The sequence below is a fragment of the Pseudonaja textilis genome, chromosome 1 (assembly GCF_049901715.1).
Source record: "Pseudonaja textilis isolate UNSWEBS1 chromosome 1, rPseTex1.2, whole genome shotgun sequence".
Classification (NCBI taxonomy): domain Eukaryota; kingdom Metazoa; phylum Chordata; class Lepidosauria; order Squamata; family Elapidae; genus Pseudonaja; species Pseudonaja textilis.
The window spans coordinates 221872687-221893182 of NC_141990.1; the positions used below are offsets into that span (position 1 = coordinate 221872687).

The following is a 20496-nucleotide window of genomic DNA, read 5'->3' on the forward strand; positions in this document are numbered from 1 at the left end:
ATGTTTTTTTTATGTGAGTTTATTTTTAGGAATGATATTTAGAAGTTTTTTATTTTGATTTCAATAACTATTCAGTCCTTTGTTAACAATAAATGTACACAGTATTTTTTGTCATATTGTAATATTTTATTAATATACATATACAAATGTATGCTTAAATATGTTCATAGCCTATTGGTTCCTTCAAGTTGGGACTCCATTTTCTATGGATATGTCATGGTGAATTTGAATAATATGGCCATTTTGTGGGATTCATTAACTGCATTTGCTGGCCTGGCCGGTCCCCCCTCTACTCCAACCTCCCAACTCCCTGGACCATGACCAGAAGCCCTTGCTTACACCCCTGACATCATAATCTGCACCAGCTTGCCATTGGCTGCAGCAGCTGCTGATCAAAAGAGGATAAAGGTAAAAGGATGATGGAGGACTATCACTGTCCTTTCCTACATTCAAGGCAGTCAAGAGGCAGAAACAGAGGCCTTTACAGGTATGAAGAGCCCAACGCATATGACATGATTTCATTCGTTCTTGTTCTCCTGAAGCAATAAATACATTGAACATGGGTGTCTATAGAAACAGGTTCAACCATTTTTAAACTATGGCTTAAATATCCAGGGCAATAAATGAAAAAAAAAGTAAGAATTAGAGACATTAGAAGACAGAGTGCAAAAGGAAGTTTTGGGTTGGTTGGATTCTTAACAACTGCATTATTTCACCTTATATTTAGCAGTGCTGTGATGGATGTCTGTGATTAACAAATCCAGATATTCGTGAATTGTACAGATCTACAAGGCATACCTTTGATATTTTATAACTCACCTTGCATACGTTTATATAAAAGAAAACGTTTATATAAAAGATTCCAATGACATTTACTTCACAGAAAAGAATATGTACAATCAGGGCATTAATTTCTAAGAACTAGCTGACTTAGCAAAGATTCTAAATCTATTGTAATACAAATACCCTACTCCCTCTTTGACTCAATTCTTTTAGGGCAACTGATCTAGCTCAGTGACAGATCTCATGTTTTATTAGAAAATCCCAGAGTCAGTCCTCAGTATTTCCAGGTGGCACTGGAAAATTTCCTGCCCCTTGCAACCAGTATTCTTAAGACAGCATTAGATGAATCAACCTGAATCAGTGTGAGACAGCTTCCTATGGTGCACAAATTATTATTGCCAATTATGGACGATGTGTGACAGAGGTAGGAGAGACATGTGCTGCATGACTGCTACCAGCAAAATAGAATATGGAGATGAGCAATGACATTTTCCCTACTTTGCAAAAGGTGGCAGCTCTCTTCCAGGTCTCATGAGTTTGCAGTGGTCTTTCTGACCATTGTTTTAAATTCAAAACGGGGTTTCCTACAGACTAAGAACTCTTGTAGAATGGTGAGAGCAACTAGTTCTTAACTCAAAGTAACCGTTTCAAACTCAAAACTGAGCATTTTTAAATGTTTCAAATTCAAAACGTTTTCTCTACCCCCTGTGGAGCTTCAAGATAGTGGTGTGGCACTTCAGGGAAGAAAGGCTCAAAGGTTGTCCTAATTTTTAAGCTAAAAGGAGTGCAGTGGTTCAAGTGGTTAGGATGCTGGGCTGACAATCAGCAGAGACCCGGTTACTGCCACACGGCGGGGTGAGCTCTCGAATCTCTCTCTGACTCCTGCTAATCCATCCATTTGAAAGCAGGCGATCATGAGTAGATAGATGAGTACCACTTTGGTGGGCAACTTAACAGGGACATGAAAGGAGTCCCCAACTGTGCACCCCCATACAATGGTGATGTCACTGTTCAATCCTTTCAACCTGAAAGCGCTTTGGTGCTCCCGACACAACAGTAGTAGTAAATAGTAGTAGTAGTGGTAGAAGAAGGAAGGAGGAGGAGGAGGAGGAGGAGGAGGAGGAAGTAGGAGTAGAAGAAGAAGTAGAGGAGGAGGAGGAGGAGGAGGAGGAGGAGGAGGAGGAAGAAGAAGAAGAAGAGGAAGAGGAAGAGGAAGAAGAAGAAGAAGAAGAAGAAGAAGAAGAAGAAGAAGAAGAAGAAGAAGAAGAAGAAGAAGAAGAAGAAGAAGAAGAAGAAGAAGAAGAAGAAGAAGAAGAGTAATGCCATAACTTGAGTGTCTTTGCTGCAGAATTATTTTAATCTGGTGACTGCTATCTGTTCTTCTGCAAGTTCAATTTCCCTTTTGTCTTCCTCAGGAAAGGGACAGATACTTTTGGTATAGTCTCCCAGAATTGAGACCTAATTATTTAGAGCATGAATATGTGCTGTATACCTGAACTGCCAGAGCAGTATAAATCTGTAGCACATATCCCAGTCAACTCATTTTCTCTCTTGATTTCCAGCCGGCCTCACCTAAAAGAAATAACACCATGGTGGATTACTACCAAGCACTCAACGTCCCACAAACTGCCTCCTCAAATGATATTAAAAAAGCGTAAGTAGCCCTTGCTCAGAGCTCCCTTTGCCCATCTGTAAAGTTAAAACTACCTTCCATTTGTGTTAGGCCACACAACTGCAGCTTTCATGACCTAAAGCCAATACATATCACTGTTCATACTGTGTTTGTTGAAGGTGGTTGGAATTCAACACAGCTTTGGGAGAGTTCCAGTTTGAAGAAGACTGTGCAGAAACTTGTCATTTCTAAACATTCTGAACTGAAAGCTTGAATATATATGCCCATGTTGAATGTTCGAATGTGCACCTGTTTAAACTATGTAACAGGGTACCTTTGAATTTTTGGGAAGTGTTTTGAGATTAAAATGGAGATGTTTCAAGCTCAAACGCTTTCTAAATGGCTGGTCGGATACCTGAACTAGGACTCTGAGTAAGGTGTAGTGTTTCAAATTCCAAACAGTTCAGATTCAAAACAGTTTGTTCAGTCCTACTACATATTGTATGAGACAGGAAGTACAGCGTATAGTTAAAAGATAGTGTTCTTACTGACATCTGGGGTGAGAGGCAAGGGAGACCAGTATCTGTCTTTTTGTGAGAATGCAGAGAACTTGGCTTGTAAGCTCCAAGAAACATTGTTTAGCCATACATATGAAATAATAGATACAATGTGATTATGTTTTGTAGGGATTCTGCTTGATGTACTGTAATAGTAAGCACCCTTTTACAAATATATAAATTCAGATACAGTGACAATTAAAATTGGTGTAGTTATGAGCCATTAGTACCTTCTGGCAAAGATTATTGTCAGAGAGGCCTTTCAATTTTCATTTATTTGGCTGTCAATTGATGGTTATCATACTGCCTTGAGATCAGAGATGTCACCGTTGGCTTTGCATGAAAAGGTTTATCATAATCAGCTCTTTCTCCCTGGAATGTTCAAGGTACAGGAAAAATGCATTGAAATGGCACCCGGATAAGAACCCAGGGAACAAGGAACATGCTGAAAGAAAATTCAAGGAGATAGCAGAAGCATATGAGGTGCTGTCAGATGGTAAGTGTTAAGTTTGAGCAATGAGAGGCTGAACCAGAGCATGAGTGCAACAATACTTTATTTTACAATAAAGGGCTGACCATGCTTGCCAAGCCTGGAACTGGCTCGCAGCAATCAGCAACCGGTTGGACCCCGCAGCCTGCTTTTATAGCTGGCTGCTGGGGAGAACCAACCAATGGGAATGGGGGAATAACGCCCACATAAAGTGAGTGGACCTGAGTGAGAACTCCTTGAGTCCTCAGGACATAACACCCCTTCCCCCCAGATGCGAACATGCATAGTCCTTGAGGTAGACGGGGGGTTTGTGTTGGCGCCCGGAACGGCGCAACTCGGGAACATTGTCTGTCTGTTCGGTATCAGTCTGTGATGGTCGAGCCGGCATAGTGTCGCCAACACTCTCTCTGGACTGGGCATCCTCGGAAACCACCTGGTTGGTTACTGGGGTCGAGCTCTCGTGGGTTGGATCAGGCTGGTCAACTCTCTGGGCGCTGTTGTCCGAGTTTGGGCTGACCGGAACGACCGCTGGTGCAGACTGGTCGCTGGGTACGATGTGGCTGGGCGGCAGATGAGGCGGTTCCCCTTCGACTGGAGACTCTGGATTCTTGTTGGCAAGGGTGCTGAGGCGCCTTCTAAGCTGGTCTATGTGTCTCCTCCAGACGCGACCATCCTCCAGCCTGACCCTATACGATCTCGGCCCGTGATGGCGATGACCTTGCCTGGAATCCAAAGTGGGTCCCCAGCGAAATTCCTTGCGAATATCGGCTCCTGTAACATAAAATGTCTAACCCCGAAGTAGAAGCGAGGGAGAGTCAGGCAGTATTGTGGGTGCAATCTGTCCAATACAGTCCTCAGGCGCCGGCCCATCAGAAGTTCCGCTGGGGACTTATTGGTGACTGCACAGGGGGTTGAGTGCTGGCTCATCAGGAACCGTGCGAGTTTGTGGTGCCAGTCATCCCTGCCAAACCTAGCGAGGGCCTCTTTGGAGGTCCTGACGACCCTTTCAGCCAACCCATTACTGGCAGGGTGAAATGGGGCTGTGAAAATGTGGCGAATGCCCAGGTTGGCAGCAAAACGGCTGAATTCTACTGATGCGAACTGTGGGCCATTATCGGAGACAATGGAGTCGGGTAGTCCATGTGTAACAAACAGGTGCGTTAACACGTTGGTGATTGCTAGTGTGGTGGTTGTGGATAGCTGTGCCACGTCTATCCATTTGGAATAAGCGTCCCACGACCACTAGGAACATCTTTCCATGCACGGGGCCGGCCAGATCGATATGGATTCTAGACCAAGGGGCGCTGGCGCTCTCCCATCTGGTAGGGGTGGCGATGGGGGGGGGCAGGACGGGATTCCTGGCAAATGCTGCAGGAACTTACCCAATTGACAATGTCCTCGTCTGACCCGGCCACCACACGTAGCTGCGTGCTAATGCCTTCATTCTCACAATGCCGGGTGTCCCTCGTGCAACGCCTCCAGGACTCGGGTACGCAGCGAGGTCGGAATGACCACTTGAGTGCCCCACAGTAGACAACCCTGCAAACTGGACAGCTCCTGCATGCGCGTCTTAAAGGGTGCGAATTTGTTATCAACGTTGCCTCCCGGCCACCCCTCCTCACCCAGTCGAGCACCTGGGCGAGCATTTGGTCTGCCTTGGTTTTAGCGGCGATGTCAAGGGCAGTGATGGGCAGGTCCAACTGGGTGATTTCGAAATGGCGTTGACAGGAGCTGGGTCTTCAGCCGGAGCGGGTAAGGGGTAGCGACTGAGAGCGTCGGCGTGGGATAGAGTTTTGCCCGGGCGGTGAATAAGTTTGTATGAGTAGGCCGCTAGGAAGAGTGTCCACCTAGTCATCCTAGGGGAAAGGACTTGAGGTGTCTATTTGTCGCCGGCCAGTAGGCCCAGGAGGGGCTTATGGTCGGTGACCAGTTCGAAGAAGTGGCCAAAAGGAATTCGTGAAACTTTTCACGGCTGCAACAGCTGCTAGGGCTTCCTTGTCTATTTGGCTGTAATTTCGCTCCGTGGCCGAGAGCATCCTGGAGAAAAAGGCGATGGGGCCTCAGCGCCATTGGGGAGTCTGTGACTAAGGACCGCCCCAATTCCAAAAGGGGATGCGTCTGCTGCCAGTACTAAAGGAAGGTTGGGGTCGAATTGGATGAGCACTGCCTCTGACGTAAGTAGTGATTTGATGGCGTTAAACGCCTGGTCTTCTTTGTGCCCCCAGTGCCACGGTGACTTTTGTCTAGTAATCTGTGTAGAGGTTCGGCTACTGAGGCTTTATGGGGCAAGAAGGATGCATAAAAGTTCAGCAGCCCCAAGAAAGCTTGTAGCTCCGTTTTGGAGGTTGGTGTGGGAGCTTGTGGATTGCCCTAACCTTGGACTCCAGGGGTGAATGCCAGAGGCGTCAATTTTATAACCCAGAAAGTCCACCTGTCTAGTGGCAATGGCGCATTTTTCTTTTTTTTAACTTGAGGCCATGCTGTCTGAACCTCTCTAACACTGCTCGCACTCTCTGGAAGAGTTGGGGTCTGTCCCTGGCCGAGACCAAGATGTCGTCGAAGTAGGGTACTACACCAGGGAGGCCCTGTAAAATCCGCTCCATGAGGGGATTGAAAAATACCCGGGCAACACTTACGCCAAATTGGAGACGCTTGCATCGGAAGGCACCCCTGTGAGTGACGATGGTCTGAAGTTCCGCTGTTTGGTTATCAACAGGGAACTGCTGATATGCTTGAGACATGTCCAATTTAGCAAAAATACTGCCCGGCTCGAATGTGTGCAATAAGTGCTGAATGACGGGCACAGGGTAGGCGCTAACTTGTAAATATTTATTGATTGTTGTCTTGTAGTCCGAGCAAATTCTCAGGCTACCATCTTTTTAAGGGTGTGACAATGGGCGTCTCCCACTTGGCGAAATCTGTTGGCTCAATGACCCCTTGTTTTAGTAGTTTATCCAATTCAGCGTCTAGTTTTGGTCGAATAGCAAATGGGACTCTACGTGGTTTTAATCTGATTGGGACTGCCTGGGGTCAACGGTGAACGAGATGGGGTTCCATTATAACACCCCAGCTCCTCGCTGAACACATCTGCGTAGTCAGCGAACAAGGAGTCAGTGTCTGAGGTTGAGACAGCATGGACTCCTGTTAACCCTAGGCCGAGGTGGGGAAACCAATCGAGCCCCAATAAGGTGGGTAGATTGCCGTTAACTACCACTAGAGGTAGGTGGCCTTTAAAAGCTCTAAAACTGACAAAGAACTTGCCTCTGCCGATCACGGGAATGGCCTTCCCTGGTAGTCCTTCAGACCGAACTGGCATCTCTGAAGCCGGGTAGTAGATAGGCTGGGGTGGAGTCTCTTGAGGGTGTTCCATGAGATTATTGAGAGCGCTGACCCTGTGTCAACCTCCATGTGGCACGGTTTACCTTCTAGGGAAACGGAGAGAGAAATTTTACTAACAGTGTGGCAAGTACGCCTGGCAAGGCGGTGCGTGCGACAGTTTAATACTTGCCTCTGTGGTCCCGAGTGCGAGGACGGGGTCTGTGTGCAGCGCTTTGGGGGCTTGGCAGACTCTCGCGATGTGCCCCTCTTATGGCAGTTGTTGCAAGTGGCTCCTTTAAACTTGCAGGTGGCCCTTTGATGCGATCCCCACAGGCTAGGCACAATGTGATGTGCTTGGGTGGACCGGTGTATTCTTGTTTGGCCCCTACCTGCGACCGTCTGTCGCTTGGCGAGGCGGTGGACGCGCTTTCATCGTTGTGGGTTTCCTCCGCTTCCACCTCTTCGGAATGGACTGGGAACAATGCTAGCTTGGCACTTGGGCCCTGGATTTCGGTGGCTGAGTTCATTGCTAGCTCGGCTGCTAGGGCCTCCTCGACCGCTTGCGCGAGGTTGAGGTCTTTTTGCTAGCAGGCGCCTCTGTAGGTTGAGATCCTTGACCCCACAAACTAATTGATCGAGGAGCATGTCCTCCAGGTATGTTCCAAACCCGCAGTGCAGGGCTGCTGTTCTGAGGGCGGCCATATATTGATTGATGGTCTCCTTACTGGATTGCTTCCTCATACGGAACGTGAACCTCCTGGCGATTTGTGAAGGCCTGGGAGCGTAGTGGTTAGTGAGGATCTCAAGCAACTCGGACCACGGAACGCTTTTCAATTCTCTCGGCGCTACGAGTGCTGCGGCGGTATCGTAAACGGTGGCTCCGCAGTAGATTAGGAAATAGGATTTTTTCCGATGTTCTCCGCGTCCGCCAGGCCGACCGCATCGATGTAATGATTGAAGCGGTTCTTATACGATTCCCACTTCTCTTCGTCTGGTTTAAACGCCAGGAATACTGGGTTGGAACTCATGGTGCTGGAACGGCTGGGCTACCTGTGGAAAATCTCTCTGGGACTACGAGCGCTCGTGAGTTACTAGTGATATCAGCTCTGGAGAGGTTTTTTGCTACCCTCTCTTTCTCTCTCTGGGTTACCACGTTGGCTGCTAGCCGTTGGAGGTGTCTTGATTCGCGCCAAAAGTGGGCGTTAGTGACTTCCTACAACGCTGTGCTGTATCTCCTACTGGCTCGAAATTCAAATGACACCCGTTTGAATTTCGCGCCAAATACAGAGCGGCTGCGGCTCGCAGCGCTTCACTTTCCCTGTAGCGGGCTAACAAGCGGCTACAGACGCTTCTAACTTTTTGAATCAGACCGCTTTCTCTGGCTGCGGATCAGCGTTTGCTCTTTTTGATCGCTCGTTTTGTTGGCTGACCGCTCTCTCTGGCTGCGGATCAGCGCTTTCTTATCGCCAGCCGATCGCTCTCTCTGGGCTGCGGATCGGTGGCTAGTGACTCAGCGGTTGCAAGGTGCTTCTGGTAGCCATCCCACCCTCGTCGCCAGTGTTAAGTTTGAGCAATGAGAGGCTGAACCAGAGCATGAGTGCAACAATACTTTATTTTACAATAAAGGGCTGACCGTGCTTGCCAAGCCTGGAACTGGCTCGCAGCAATCAGCAACCGGTTGGACCCCGCAGCCTGCTTTTATAGCTGGCTGCTGGGGAGAACCAACCAATGGGAATGGGGGAATAACGCCCACATAAAGTGAGTGGACCTGAGTGAGAACTCCTTGAGTCCTCAGGACATAACAGTAAGAGTTCAAGAACCTTCTATGCGCTCCATCTTGTTTTCAAGAGAGCTCTTCTCTGATGGCTTCTAGTTTTCCTTTCTTGTGTGACATAATAGTCTCCACATAAACAGTAATTTATTAACTACTATTTTGCTGTGTAGCCCCCATTTCTTGATTTTTCTGCTCCTGAGATACCCATGGAGCTTTCCTTAGGTTTCCTGTCTACCCTTTGTCTCTTGGCTAAGGAAGAACCAGAGAGCAATATCAAGGAATTAAAAATGACATTGAACGTTAGCATCTGACTACAGCCATTGGGCCTCAATTTTGAAGGGTTGTAGAAAGATTAAATACTCAGATGGAATTGTACAACTAGTATAGTGAAAGGTGAATGTGCTTAAAGTAGGATTTTTGACCCTTTCCATTGTCTTTGTTCCAGATTATAAACGTGACCTTTATGATCTCTATGGAGTTGAGGGCCTTCTAAATCTAAGTACAGGTAAGCATCCTATTCTGAATGACAGTGGGAAAGAGGCCATATTCTCTGTGTACGTATTGAAGTGTTTTGTGCATTAGCCTTGGTGCTTGTCACACAATTAGCCTTTTATGGAATCTAGTCTTCCCCATGCCACCCTATCAGGATGTGAATTCATTTAGCACCCCAGGGCAATATCCATCCTCTACGTGATATTCCATGTTTGCAACCAGACAGTTTCTATTCTATCAGAGATAGAATTTGAATATGTAGTTTCATGAACATTCCTCTGTCAAAAAGGCCAAACTGTTCAAAATGAAGAGGGATTTAATATTTGATCAATACTTCTACAACTGCCCCCCATCCCTCTGTGTGTGTGTGTGCATGCAGGTGCATGCGATGTCCTTATTTTACAGCATGCTAAAGATGCACTCCTTTGTAGTTAGGGTTCTTCTTCCCATCCTCCAATTCAGCATAGAATTCCCTCCCTATTTCTTCTGGCTCTGCTTGCAACCTGCTATAGGCAAAGAGATCATTCCCAGCCCCAGCTGTCTTTAGCAAATCATCTCCCTTCCTTATCTTACTTCGGTAAAGTTGGAATTTATAATGAGTAGGTATCTGATCTGTTTTCTGCAAGGAACGGGAGCATGCCCAAGCTCAACAGGGACCCCCGATCTGTTCACGTTTCGAGATGCGGATGAGGTCTTCAGAGAATTTTTTGAAGGACAAGATCCCTTTACCGAAATCCTTGGTAAGTACAGTGAGTACATAGGGGATGTGACATTGAAACCGGCTGTCTTGGAAATTGCACTTCTAGCTCAGTATCGTTATTGTTGATGGGCACCAGATCTTCAAAATTTCAGTGATGAGGTCTTGGCCAGTCCTACCAGCCTAGAGGCATCTAAGGTGTGTGTAGTAATGAATAAGTTGTGCATAATGTTGTTATCATGCAAATGCCACTACATAGATAATTGTATTACATGTCATGACATAAGTAAATAAATATAGCATTTGTGTGATGTCATCATTATATATTTGCCATTTTAATGTCACAAGTTTGTTATGGATGTCCTTAATTATCTTAAACAGGAATTATCCTAAACTTTAAACATTCTTCACCCAATGCCCTATATTTACCAAACGAAGAGATTTAAAAGTGGACATACAAAATGAAGTTAATTAAGCAAAAGTCTTACGAATTAAGAAGCTGTTACAAATAATCACATACTAAGTACAAACAGCCCTCTCATTAGTTAGGAAATAGCTTCAAATGAGTCGTTCCAAGGCGGTGGGGAGAGGGAAAATTTGTGGCCTACTACAACTACTCAAGGCAAAGTTCTGTTGGAAAGGCTACCTTAACATCAATTTGTAAGCAAGAACCAACATGACATGGTGGTGACACTTCCTTCAATCTTTGTGCCACCCAAATATGTGAATTTTAATTTCCAGAATTCTTAGTAATGTACATTGAAGAAGTATTGGAATAACCCTGAAGAAATCCAGCTTAAAATCCAGGTATAGCCAAAGAAGCTCATAATCATGCAGCACAATATCTTCCAAGGCTATTGTTGGTATAAAAATTAACAGAGAGTGTTTTGTGGGCCCTGAGCTTGAAAGAAAGATGGAGTATAAATATAACCATTGAATAATAAATGTGTCAACAACCAGTCCAGTCTACCTATGCATATGAGGGAAAAATGGGAAGCCCCAATTTGCAATTTGCCACTAGCAACAAAAGATTTAAGGCTGGGCTCGGAACTCAAGCATTTAACAATCAACACACAAATTGGAATTTTAGTGAAAATTAATCACACAGCAGGAAAACTCCCTGCTGAACAGAACTCGAGGATGCTCTTCTTTTGCTTCACAAACACTTTTGGGCAATGCCCAGCCGCTGCATGTGATTTACTGCCTGGGACTCAAGAAAGTTGTTTCAAACAGTGGTCCCCAACCTTTTTTGTACCAGGGACCAGTTTCACGCAGGAACATTTTTTCAAGGACTGGTTAGGGTTTTTTTATTTATTTGTTTGTTTATTTTTTAATTATTATTTATTTATTTATTTTTATTTTTTATTTTATTTACTATTACACTATCAACTCACCAAAATTAACCAGTGTTGGAGGATTACTAAAAATGTGTATAAATGCAAGACTAGAGTCCAATAAAGTCATCATGATTCAGTTGATCATGATCAAACAAAAATATATGTTTTCTCCAAAAGCGTTTTGTAAGGTAATAATCCGCAATTCAGATTTTACACTTAGGATGGGTTTGATCTCCCATATGGTCTTCAGCTTTCCACAATCTTAACAACTGTAAGGTGTGTGGGGAATTCAGAGAGTCCAAGTCCACACATTTTAAAGTTGTTGAGGTTCAGAAATCCAGGCATATAAGGAATTCCGGGGATTCATTTGAAATACCTGGAGAGCCCACTTCTTTCCAGATCTCTCTTGCTCCATTTCACTGCAACCCCTTGGCAAGCAGAGCATTGTCTAGAACTCTTCCAGCTGAAATAAGACTTTCAATTACCTGGGAACAAATCCATATTAAACCAGTCAAACTTTTAGTAGATATTCACTGTGTAGCTTGGCTAAAGCAACATTCTGCCCTGTGTGTTTTAAGATTCTTGTCTCTTTCGCTCTCTTCTCTTCTCCTCTCCCGGTTGTTTCGGGCGGCAACTGCCTTTGCCTCTGCCCGGCGCCTTTCGTCGCGCACCCTCGTCCTCCCCCGGCTGACGGCTCCGCCGCTGCCGCCGCGCCATGGCCCCGGCACCCCTCCGGCACCCCGGACAAGCGCAGGGCTGCTTTTGGGGGCTCCCGTAAGGGGTCTGGATCGGGATCTGAGCCCCTTCATTCCACCCCACTCTAGCTTTCGGCTCACACACCTCTCTCTCGCTCTCGCTCCCTTTCCCCAGGTGGAAAGAGGCGCTTCGTGGCGGAGCCGCTGAGGCGAGCTTTCTCCCCACGCTGCGTTCCTTTCTCCCTGAGGCCGTCGACTGGCGCTGCTGAGGGCAGACTTTGAAACAAGATGGCGCCCAAGCAAAGTAGGCGGCCCAGTCCAAAATGATCCACGGACCGGTACCGGTCCGGGGACTGGTGGTTGGGGACCCCTGGTTTAAAACATTAAAACAGGGAGAAAAATCAAATGGGAGAGAATGCAGTGGCATTACTCCTTTGGTTACCTTATTTTCCTAAAGACTTCCAACTATGCTAATCTGTTAATCACTGTTAAAAGGAGCACAAATCCCTGGTTATTCTCTACTGCAGGAAAAGGGGAAAGGAGCCAGAAGAATGGCAGGGGAAGAGTTGTTTCCCTTGTTGTATAAAGGGAGGGGTTGCCTGCTCTTTTCCATGTAGAGCAAGGATGTCAAACTCAAGGCCCGGGGGCCAGATCAGACCCATGGGGTGCTTAGATCAGGCCCATGGGGCCACCCTGGAAACAGTGAAGGACTGGCCCATGGAGCCTCTGCCAGCAAAAATCGAACTCAGTAGGGCTGCACATGGCCCTCCCAAGGTCCATTTTCACTGGCAGAGTGTTGCAGAGATCGTCACAGCTGTAACCCGAACTCAGGAGCCTGTTTTTGCTGGCAGAATATTTGGGCTACCATAGGTGCCCCCAACACAAGTGACATTGATCTGGCCATGCCCACCCTGGCCATGCCCACCCCGGCTCCCTGAGGTCAAATACAACCCTGATGTGGCCCTCAATAAAATCGAGTTTGAAGCCCCTTATGTAGACTCATGAACAAGAGCAACAAAAATAATCTGGGATTCATATCGTTGCAACACATGTCTTAGTGCCAATTCCAAAAACATGTAGCCATTGAAGCAATGAACCTTTCTCATTACAGCATGGTTGCCCAGAGCTGTCCCTATCCATGGTAGTTGTTGTCACTGTTGTTATTCATAGTTCTATTAGTTAAAACAGTACAGTGGTGGCATTCGCCCGGTTCTGCCCAGTTCTGGAGAGCTGGTAGGAGTGATGAGCAGCAGAGACTGATCCAGTTCTCTCCACTGCTCTAATGGCTCTGCTGTTGGGCCCACCTGCCTGCCCGGGCTCCCATACTCACCTTTATCTGCTGAATTTGAAGCGCAGCTGCTTTGCGCGGCACAGAATAGTGCTGCACGGCAGCTACTGAAGCCACTGGGAGATCATGCAGGCTTTCAGGAGGCGAGGTAGAATGCACTTGCACAAAGGCCTCGGTGCCTGCACAAAGTGCGCATGTGGTGCGCGCGTGCCTGCAAAGTGTGTGCACACATGCAAAGTGTGCCCACCAAACCACGCCCACTGAACTGGTGGCAACAATATTTGGATCCCACCACTGAAACAGTAGTTATTAAATTATTTTCATATAATACACATTTGAGCATCAATAAACATTCTGAAATGAGGGGATCAATGAGCTGAAGAGTTCAGGGGGTCCTGGATACAACCTATTATTTTGTAGAGGTTACAGTGAAGATAGCACTAATAATTAAAATACAATACAAGTTGTTGTTTACACATTAATGAAAAACACAAGACAAGGTTGAAGATAAGTGACTGTCTACTTCAGCCAGCTATTAATAAAAAAATCCAAAAGGTGCCAAGTGCAGAAAATGACAACCACATTATTTCCAGCTAGATGCAGAATCAAATCAGTTGGAAACAGCGAAAAAGTCATCTATACACCATATATAGACATTATGTATCGCACAAAACCACATGAAAGTTCATAAATAATATTTTGGGAATCCAAAGAGTTATTTTGTAAATCATGTTGTGTGAACTCACCCAAATTCTAATTTATTTAACAGACCATGTGTGAACATAGTCATGGTTTGGGCCATTCCCAAATGAAAGCTCACTTGAATAGGTTTTTACAACCAACCACGCCACACCTTATCTGGGGTTCTATCAAGCCTCTGTTTAATTAACCGACATTCTAATGTTAGAAAGAGGCTTATTGTATTGCAACATACGTTGCAACTATTATTATAGGACCTGCAAACAAGATCTTTGAAGTTTGTGATCTCATGTACTCTTGCAACCATCAGCCTTGCCCTATGATATCCGAGCAACTAAAGTTTAGCAAAGGTGCCTTGCCTAGAAACTGTGCTCACCTTTGGGATATAAGCTTAAAATCAGGTTTTTCAAATTTCTCAATTTGTGCCAAATAGTGTATGGCTTAATTTGCACAACTTGAATCTGTGTTTCAGAACACACCCAACATTCTTTAGAAGTTGTATGCTGCAATAAAAACAGACAAACTGCTGGGCCGTTTGATTAATTTTTTGGATCTACTGCTTTTGTGAATCCAGATAGCGCCATGTTATCCAAACAGTTCCAGATAGTTAAGAGTTGGAAAAAAGTGAACCTTTGATCCTTGATCACTTCTTGCAAATATAGGAGTACCTCTCTTACAAAAATCAACCTTCTGAATTCAAGGTTGTTAAATTTTGACATTGTGTATCATGCATATTCTCCCTCTAAATAAAAGTCCTTAAGAGGCATGTGGGAACCAGAAAGGTCCATACAAAAAAATTTGATACCTAACAGCCCTTTCAGCATTGTTAATCACAACTTAATTTTTTTTAGTACAGTATTTGATCTCCTTAACTATAGGTTTTTTAATGTCTATATCTGAACCTCAAACCTTCACTGAAAGATGCATTTTATAATTAACAACTTTCATTATCTGTTCAAGATTATTTAATATAATTCCAGATTTTTATTATTTATATATCACCCAGAATCCTTCAGAGTTCAATGGCATACAGCAGCCATAGCAATAGTATAAATCTACTGCTTGAAACAACCACATCTATCATGTCCCCATGATATCTTCAACTTACTAATATCTCTCTTTTTTCTTTCCAGAAGACTTTTCATCCTATACTGATGCACCTGGAGGAGTATCTACCTGGACCATGCCAGGAAGTGCTACTTTCTCCTATTGCTCCTATAATGCTCCAGGCCAGACAGGTAAGGCTCTGGATTCCTCCTTCCCTTGCTTTCTCAAACAGCAGAGTAGTCTTTGTGCCCCAGTTGTTGTGTATGATAATTGCACAATTTTCAGAACCCACCATTGGAGGATGGGTTCATATATTGCACCAGGCTAGAGTTTGCTCAACATGGTTTATGGAATAATGTATAGCTGATTGAGTTTATACATCACACTATCCATAAACTATGATTTCAAAACCACAATGGCTGGGTTCATATACTGTAATATGCTGAGTCAAGGCTGAGAAACCACAATATGGCTTTGAAAACCAGTTTCTGCTTTTTTAAAATTTGGTCTGGCTCCATCTACTCTTAGGGACTTGTCGTATTTTTCAATACAAAAAGTTTCTCAAATAAATTAAATTAATAAATAAAATAAATCTAATTCTCCCATTATATTTGTATTCCTCTTTGTCTTGTTCCTTGTTTAGCAAAATGTATTTCCCATTGACTTGGGAAAACTTATATCTTCTCTTAGGGAATTATTCAACATTTTTATTAATGACCAAGATGAAGAGATTGATGAACCAATTGGGTTAGTCAAGATAAAAAAAGTGAGAGGTTTGGGCAACACCCCAAATGATTTCAATTTAATCTGGACAGGTTGGAAGAATGAGCTGAGAGGAGTAAGATGTTGCTTAAAAAAAAGAATTGTAACGTGTTATATTTAGGAGGGGAAACGTAGGGTACATCTACAAGATGCAGAATATATGGCTATGAAACAGTACATCTAATGATTTGGGTATGATAACCGACAATAAGCTTAATATGAGGTGGGCTAACATAGTTCTGGAGTACATCAGAACATGAATTATATCGATGACAGGTGAAGTCATTTCCTTTTAATACTCTATTCAGACACACATGGAGAACTGTGTGAAATTCTAGGCACCACATTTCTAACCACAAGAGCCATGGTGGCAGATAGGTTAGAATGCAGTACTGCAGGATACTTCTGGCTGCCAACAGTTTGGCAGTTCGATTCTCATTGGCTCAAGGTTGACTCAGCCTTCCATCCTTCTGAGGTGGGTAAAATGAAGACCCAGATTGTTGGGGACAATATGCTGGCATTGTAAAACCACTTAGAGAGAACTGTAAAGCACTGTGAAGCGGTAGATAAATCTAAGTGCTGCTATTGCTATTTCCAGAGGGATTTAGGTAGATAAGAGAAAGTTCAGAGAAAGGTAGCAAGGATGATCCAGGGAATGGAAGACTTATCTAATGAGGATAAGATGAAGAAACTTAGGATGTTCAACTTGCAGAAAAGACCAAATGGAGTTGTTATGACAGTGTTCAGGTACCTAAAGAAAAGATAAAGAAGAATATTTTCCAGGGCCCAAAAAACTAGAACCAAAAATAACAAATAAAAAGTGCAGCTATCTCCATTTTGCTTAGGTTTATTTCATTTAAAAATATTTTTAGTAATAAGAGTGGAACAATTTATCTTTGGAGGCCGTAGGTTCTCCAGCTCTGAAGATTTTTAAGAAGAGACTGGACAGGATGGTTTAATTGGTTTTCCTGCACCTTGTAGAGGGCTGGACTAGATGATGTTTGTAGTGCCATGATGACAATTCTATGATTCTATATCCTCGCTGTCTGTTTCTCTCTCCTCAGCAATAAATGTTCACTTTCCTCCTCCTCCACCGCCTCCTCCTTCTCCTCTTCCTCCCTTTTCAGATTTCTATACTACTTTTGGGCCTGGTGCTGAATTGGGAATAGGATTTCGCTCCATCTCCACTTCTACAAAATATGTCAATGGCAAACGGATAACCACCAAGAGGTGAGGTGATGAAGATGACCCTGTAATTCTTGGGATAGCTTGTTCCCTCAATCATTTCCAGTAAAGCTAAGGAACTTTTCCAAAAAGATAGTAGTAGAAATAATGTTAGAGATTAGAAGCACCAAAATACTTCCTGCTCACAGGTAAGACATTAATATTACTGTTTAACTTAAAGCTGCTTTCTTCTGAAAAACCACTATTTTTGCCTTGCTTATTCCCATACCTTTTTAAAAATAATATTTGTTTGTAAAAAAAATATTGAAGTTACCCAGGAAGCTTTTGTGAATGAATATTGTCCCACGGCAACTTATCTTCTTTTAGTTTGTTTGAATATTTCTGGATGTGAATCTGTTTATCTGTTAATGGCCAAAAGGAGGTCTTCAGATGTTTAGATTTATCATTGTTCATTTTCATGTTCTTCAGGAACAGATAAATAGAACTTTACTATTTATTATATTCTTTTCCCATGGTCAAATTATTTGTTTAAATTAAAGTTAATTCTTGGAAATTTAATATAGGTGTAAGCTACAGACATGAATTAAAGCCTATTTATATGTGATTATAAATACATTAAAGCCGTATATACTGGGCCAATTACTATAGTCAAGTCAAACTAATAAGCTGTAGGATGCCTCTGAAGAATGTGGTAGTTTGGCTGATAGTTCTTAGATGGAAAAAGCTACAAACAAAATCACCAATGTTGCCCCTTTGAACAGACCGGGGTGGGTGGGTCATGGAAATTGGCCTAAATATTCTGGGGTTGACGTTTCAGTTGCTACAAAAGAGGAAACTGGCTTGTTTTGCAGGATTCTTGAACACGGAGGGGAAAAAGTAGAAATTGATGAGAATGGTTTGCTCAAAGTGGAAGAAACACAAGGTAAGATATCAGGGGTGGGATTCAAATTTCTTAACAACTGGTTCTGTGGGTGTGGCCTAATTTGTGGGTGTGGCTTGGTGGTCATGTGACTGGCTGGGCATGGCTTGTATGTAAATATTGTAAATATATATGTAAAGATTGAATTTTTTATTTTTTTTAAAAAGAGCAACTTTTACCCAAAATCAGGCAAAGCAGGCAGACAGATTGAGCTGCTTGCAGAATCACAGCTTCACTCGCAGATCTACCTTTCTGCAATCTGCTGCCTGAGTCTACACTGAAAAAATAGAAGCTTCAATCCTAAGGAAGGTTCAGCTCTGCTCTCAGGCCACTTCTCCCTCCCCCAACCCCCTGAATACCACCCTTGAATGGGCCTCAGGGAAGCCTCCTGGGTGGGGAGGGGACGGGCCAGCCAGTGGTGTAATTTGCCAGTTCTCTGAACTGCACAGAATCGTATCAACCGGCTCTATAGAACTGGTCCGAACTGGTAGAATCCACCCCTGTAAAGATATCTGATCTGGAGAAAACATATATGTACTAGGAGGGAAGATAAAAAGCTTTTGGCACAAATACTCACAACAGAGGAAAAGAAGTTACATCACTCACTCTAATTGAGGAAATTCATGGAGGCGAGAAGGTACATCACCTCATTATCCAGTGGCACCTATGTAAGCACTAGAGTAGAAGTGGGCCACATTCTAATCTCCTGAGGCTCTATGCTTTCCTGCCTTTCTCCCTCTGGATCATCATATTTGTCATACTTTCATATCCTTGCCCGAATTTGGATATATATATATACACACACACATATGGCTCATTCCTCATATTTCCCCCACATACTGGAAGAGTAGGAAATGTCAAAGTCCAACAAACAGACTTGAAAGCCCTAGGTGACACATTTCTGAATTAGACTGCCATGAGCCAGCTTTCTGTTATCCATTTCTTTCTTGCACCAGCACCAGGACATCCTGTAACGGGAGGTGTATCCTTCCCACTTGTTCTAAAGACAGGGCTTAGGGTTTTTCACACCTGGCTCTTTGTGGGAAGAGATAGGCCCTTCCCTAGTTCTGTTCCTACCTAGCTCTGAATAGTATATTTATTTGCAAGATAGGCCAGCCTTCAATGTTGTTCAGCCAAAGTAGAGTAGATGGACAGGCTAGGAAAAGGCATCTCAATCTCTCCCATTTTTATGCAAATGCTATTTCTGCAATCCCATATGGCTCAGGAAATTCTCTCCCCCACCCCCATTTAATACTGTAACGTGGAGTTTGTATTGGGGAGAATGGCCTCCTGAACAGTGGTGGGATTCAAAAAATTTTACTACTGGTTTTATGGGCATCGCTTGGTGGGTGTGATGTGGCTTGGTGGCCGTGGCAGGGGAAGGATACTGCAAAATCTCCATTCCCTCCCCACTCCTGGGGGAATGTTACCACCTCTGCTCCTGAATCACATAGGGTAAAATTCAGAGCTGGTATTCAGTATTGACTAGTTCAGAGAACCGGCAAATACCACCTCTGACTGGAGATTTTACAGTATCCTTCTTCCTCTACCATGCCCACCAAGCCACGCCCACTGAACCGGTAGTAAAAACCTTGAATCCCACCACTGGGTAAAATTGAAGGGAATTTTAAGTTATATTGTTCTCTATGCCCCTTTGTTTTTCTCTTTCAGATCCCTACAGCAACTTGACAGCCACAATTGAACCTATCCAGCAGGAGCAACCTGAGGTTTTGAGCTCTGCAGCAGACATCTGGCCTCTACCACGATCACAGAGTGCTGACTTCTCTTATGCCTACCCTAGCAACGAAGACAAACAATTGCATCGGGCCATGGCGTATAGTCTGTCTGAAATGGAGAATGTGGGGCAGTACTTAGCACTTTCCCAGGGCTCCAAGAAGAGACGGGGTACCACTCGGCGAACACACTCAAGGATCCTGGGACCCAGTGAAGATGTGGCTTCTGCTCCATTGGCCATCAGAGCCAAGAGCCCAGGCGCAGGAGACAACATTGAGAAACAGAGGAAACACAAGCCACCTGAAGTGCCAAAAGTGGAAATCATTGTTGAGGTACCAAAGAGCCCAGCAGTGGAAGACCATGCTGCCCCTAATGAGGTGCAGTATGTCTTTCCTGAAATTGTTCCTTCCCGCAGAGAGAGGGAATCAATCATGTGCACCATTCTCTGAATTCAAGTATGTAGGAGGGGAACAACCTGTGTCCATTAAAGGTAACAATCTGGCTATTGGTCTCCATAATTGCATTATTCCCTGGAGATGTTCTCCAGATGTTCCTCCGCTAAGGTCCTTTTAAGTGGGAGCTACAAGAAATGTCTAAGCTCAGTGAAATGTATACATTTAATTGGCATAATTTGTCCAGAACATAGAATTTAGCATTTCACAGTATAAATATCTAAAGAATTCTCAAAGAAAATGTTTTAGAAGTGTTGGAAGAATTATCCTTTTGGGTTCAGTCCAAGTGGGGAAAAAAAACCACTGGAAACATGGAGGCTGTTTGGAAAGATGGTTTAATGGTAGACAGGATCACATGCCTTGGAGCTCCAAAGTGACAAGGATGACTACATGCGTCAAGATGGTGGGTGAAGGAAAAGAAAAGGGGTGGTACGCTGGGAGTGCCTGGGTTTTATACACTCTGTTGGGATTTGAATTTGAGCTTGTATTCCGATTGGTTGTCAGACTCCCATGGGGCCATGCAGGGGCAACTCTGTAGGCTATCCTAAGTCCCAGGCTTGGTTGAGCCTTGCTGGATGATGATGTAATGAAAGGGCTTTGGGCAATTCCTATTATAGCTCTACCTGGAGTAGATCTTTGTTATGTAAAATAGACT

General features: G+C 44.1%; 1 protein-coding gene across 1 annotated transcript; it reads left to right on the top strand.

Moving 5' to 3' along the window:
- The first annotated feature begins 2349 nt into the window (after positions 1-2349).
- Positions 2350-20077, top strand: LOC113441197 (dnaJ homolog subfamily B member 6-like). Its single transcript, XM_026708069.2, has 8 exons — positions 2350-2437; positions 3339-3448; positions 8980-9039; positions 9653-9766; positions 14876-14980; positions 16679-16781; positions 17588-17658; positions 19327-20077. The coding sequence occupies exons 1-8, from the start codon at positions 2373-2375 to the stop codon at positions 19836-19838; spliced, it is 1140 nt and encodes a 379-aa protein (XP_026563854.1). The 5' UTR covers positions 2350-2372; the 3' UTR covers positions 19839-20077.
- The last annotated feature ends 419 nt before the right edge of the window (positions 20078-20496 follow it).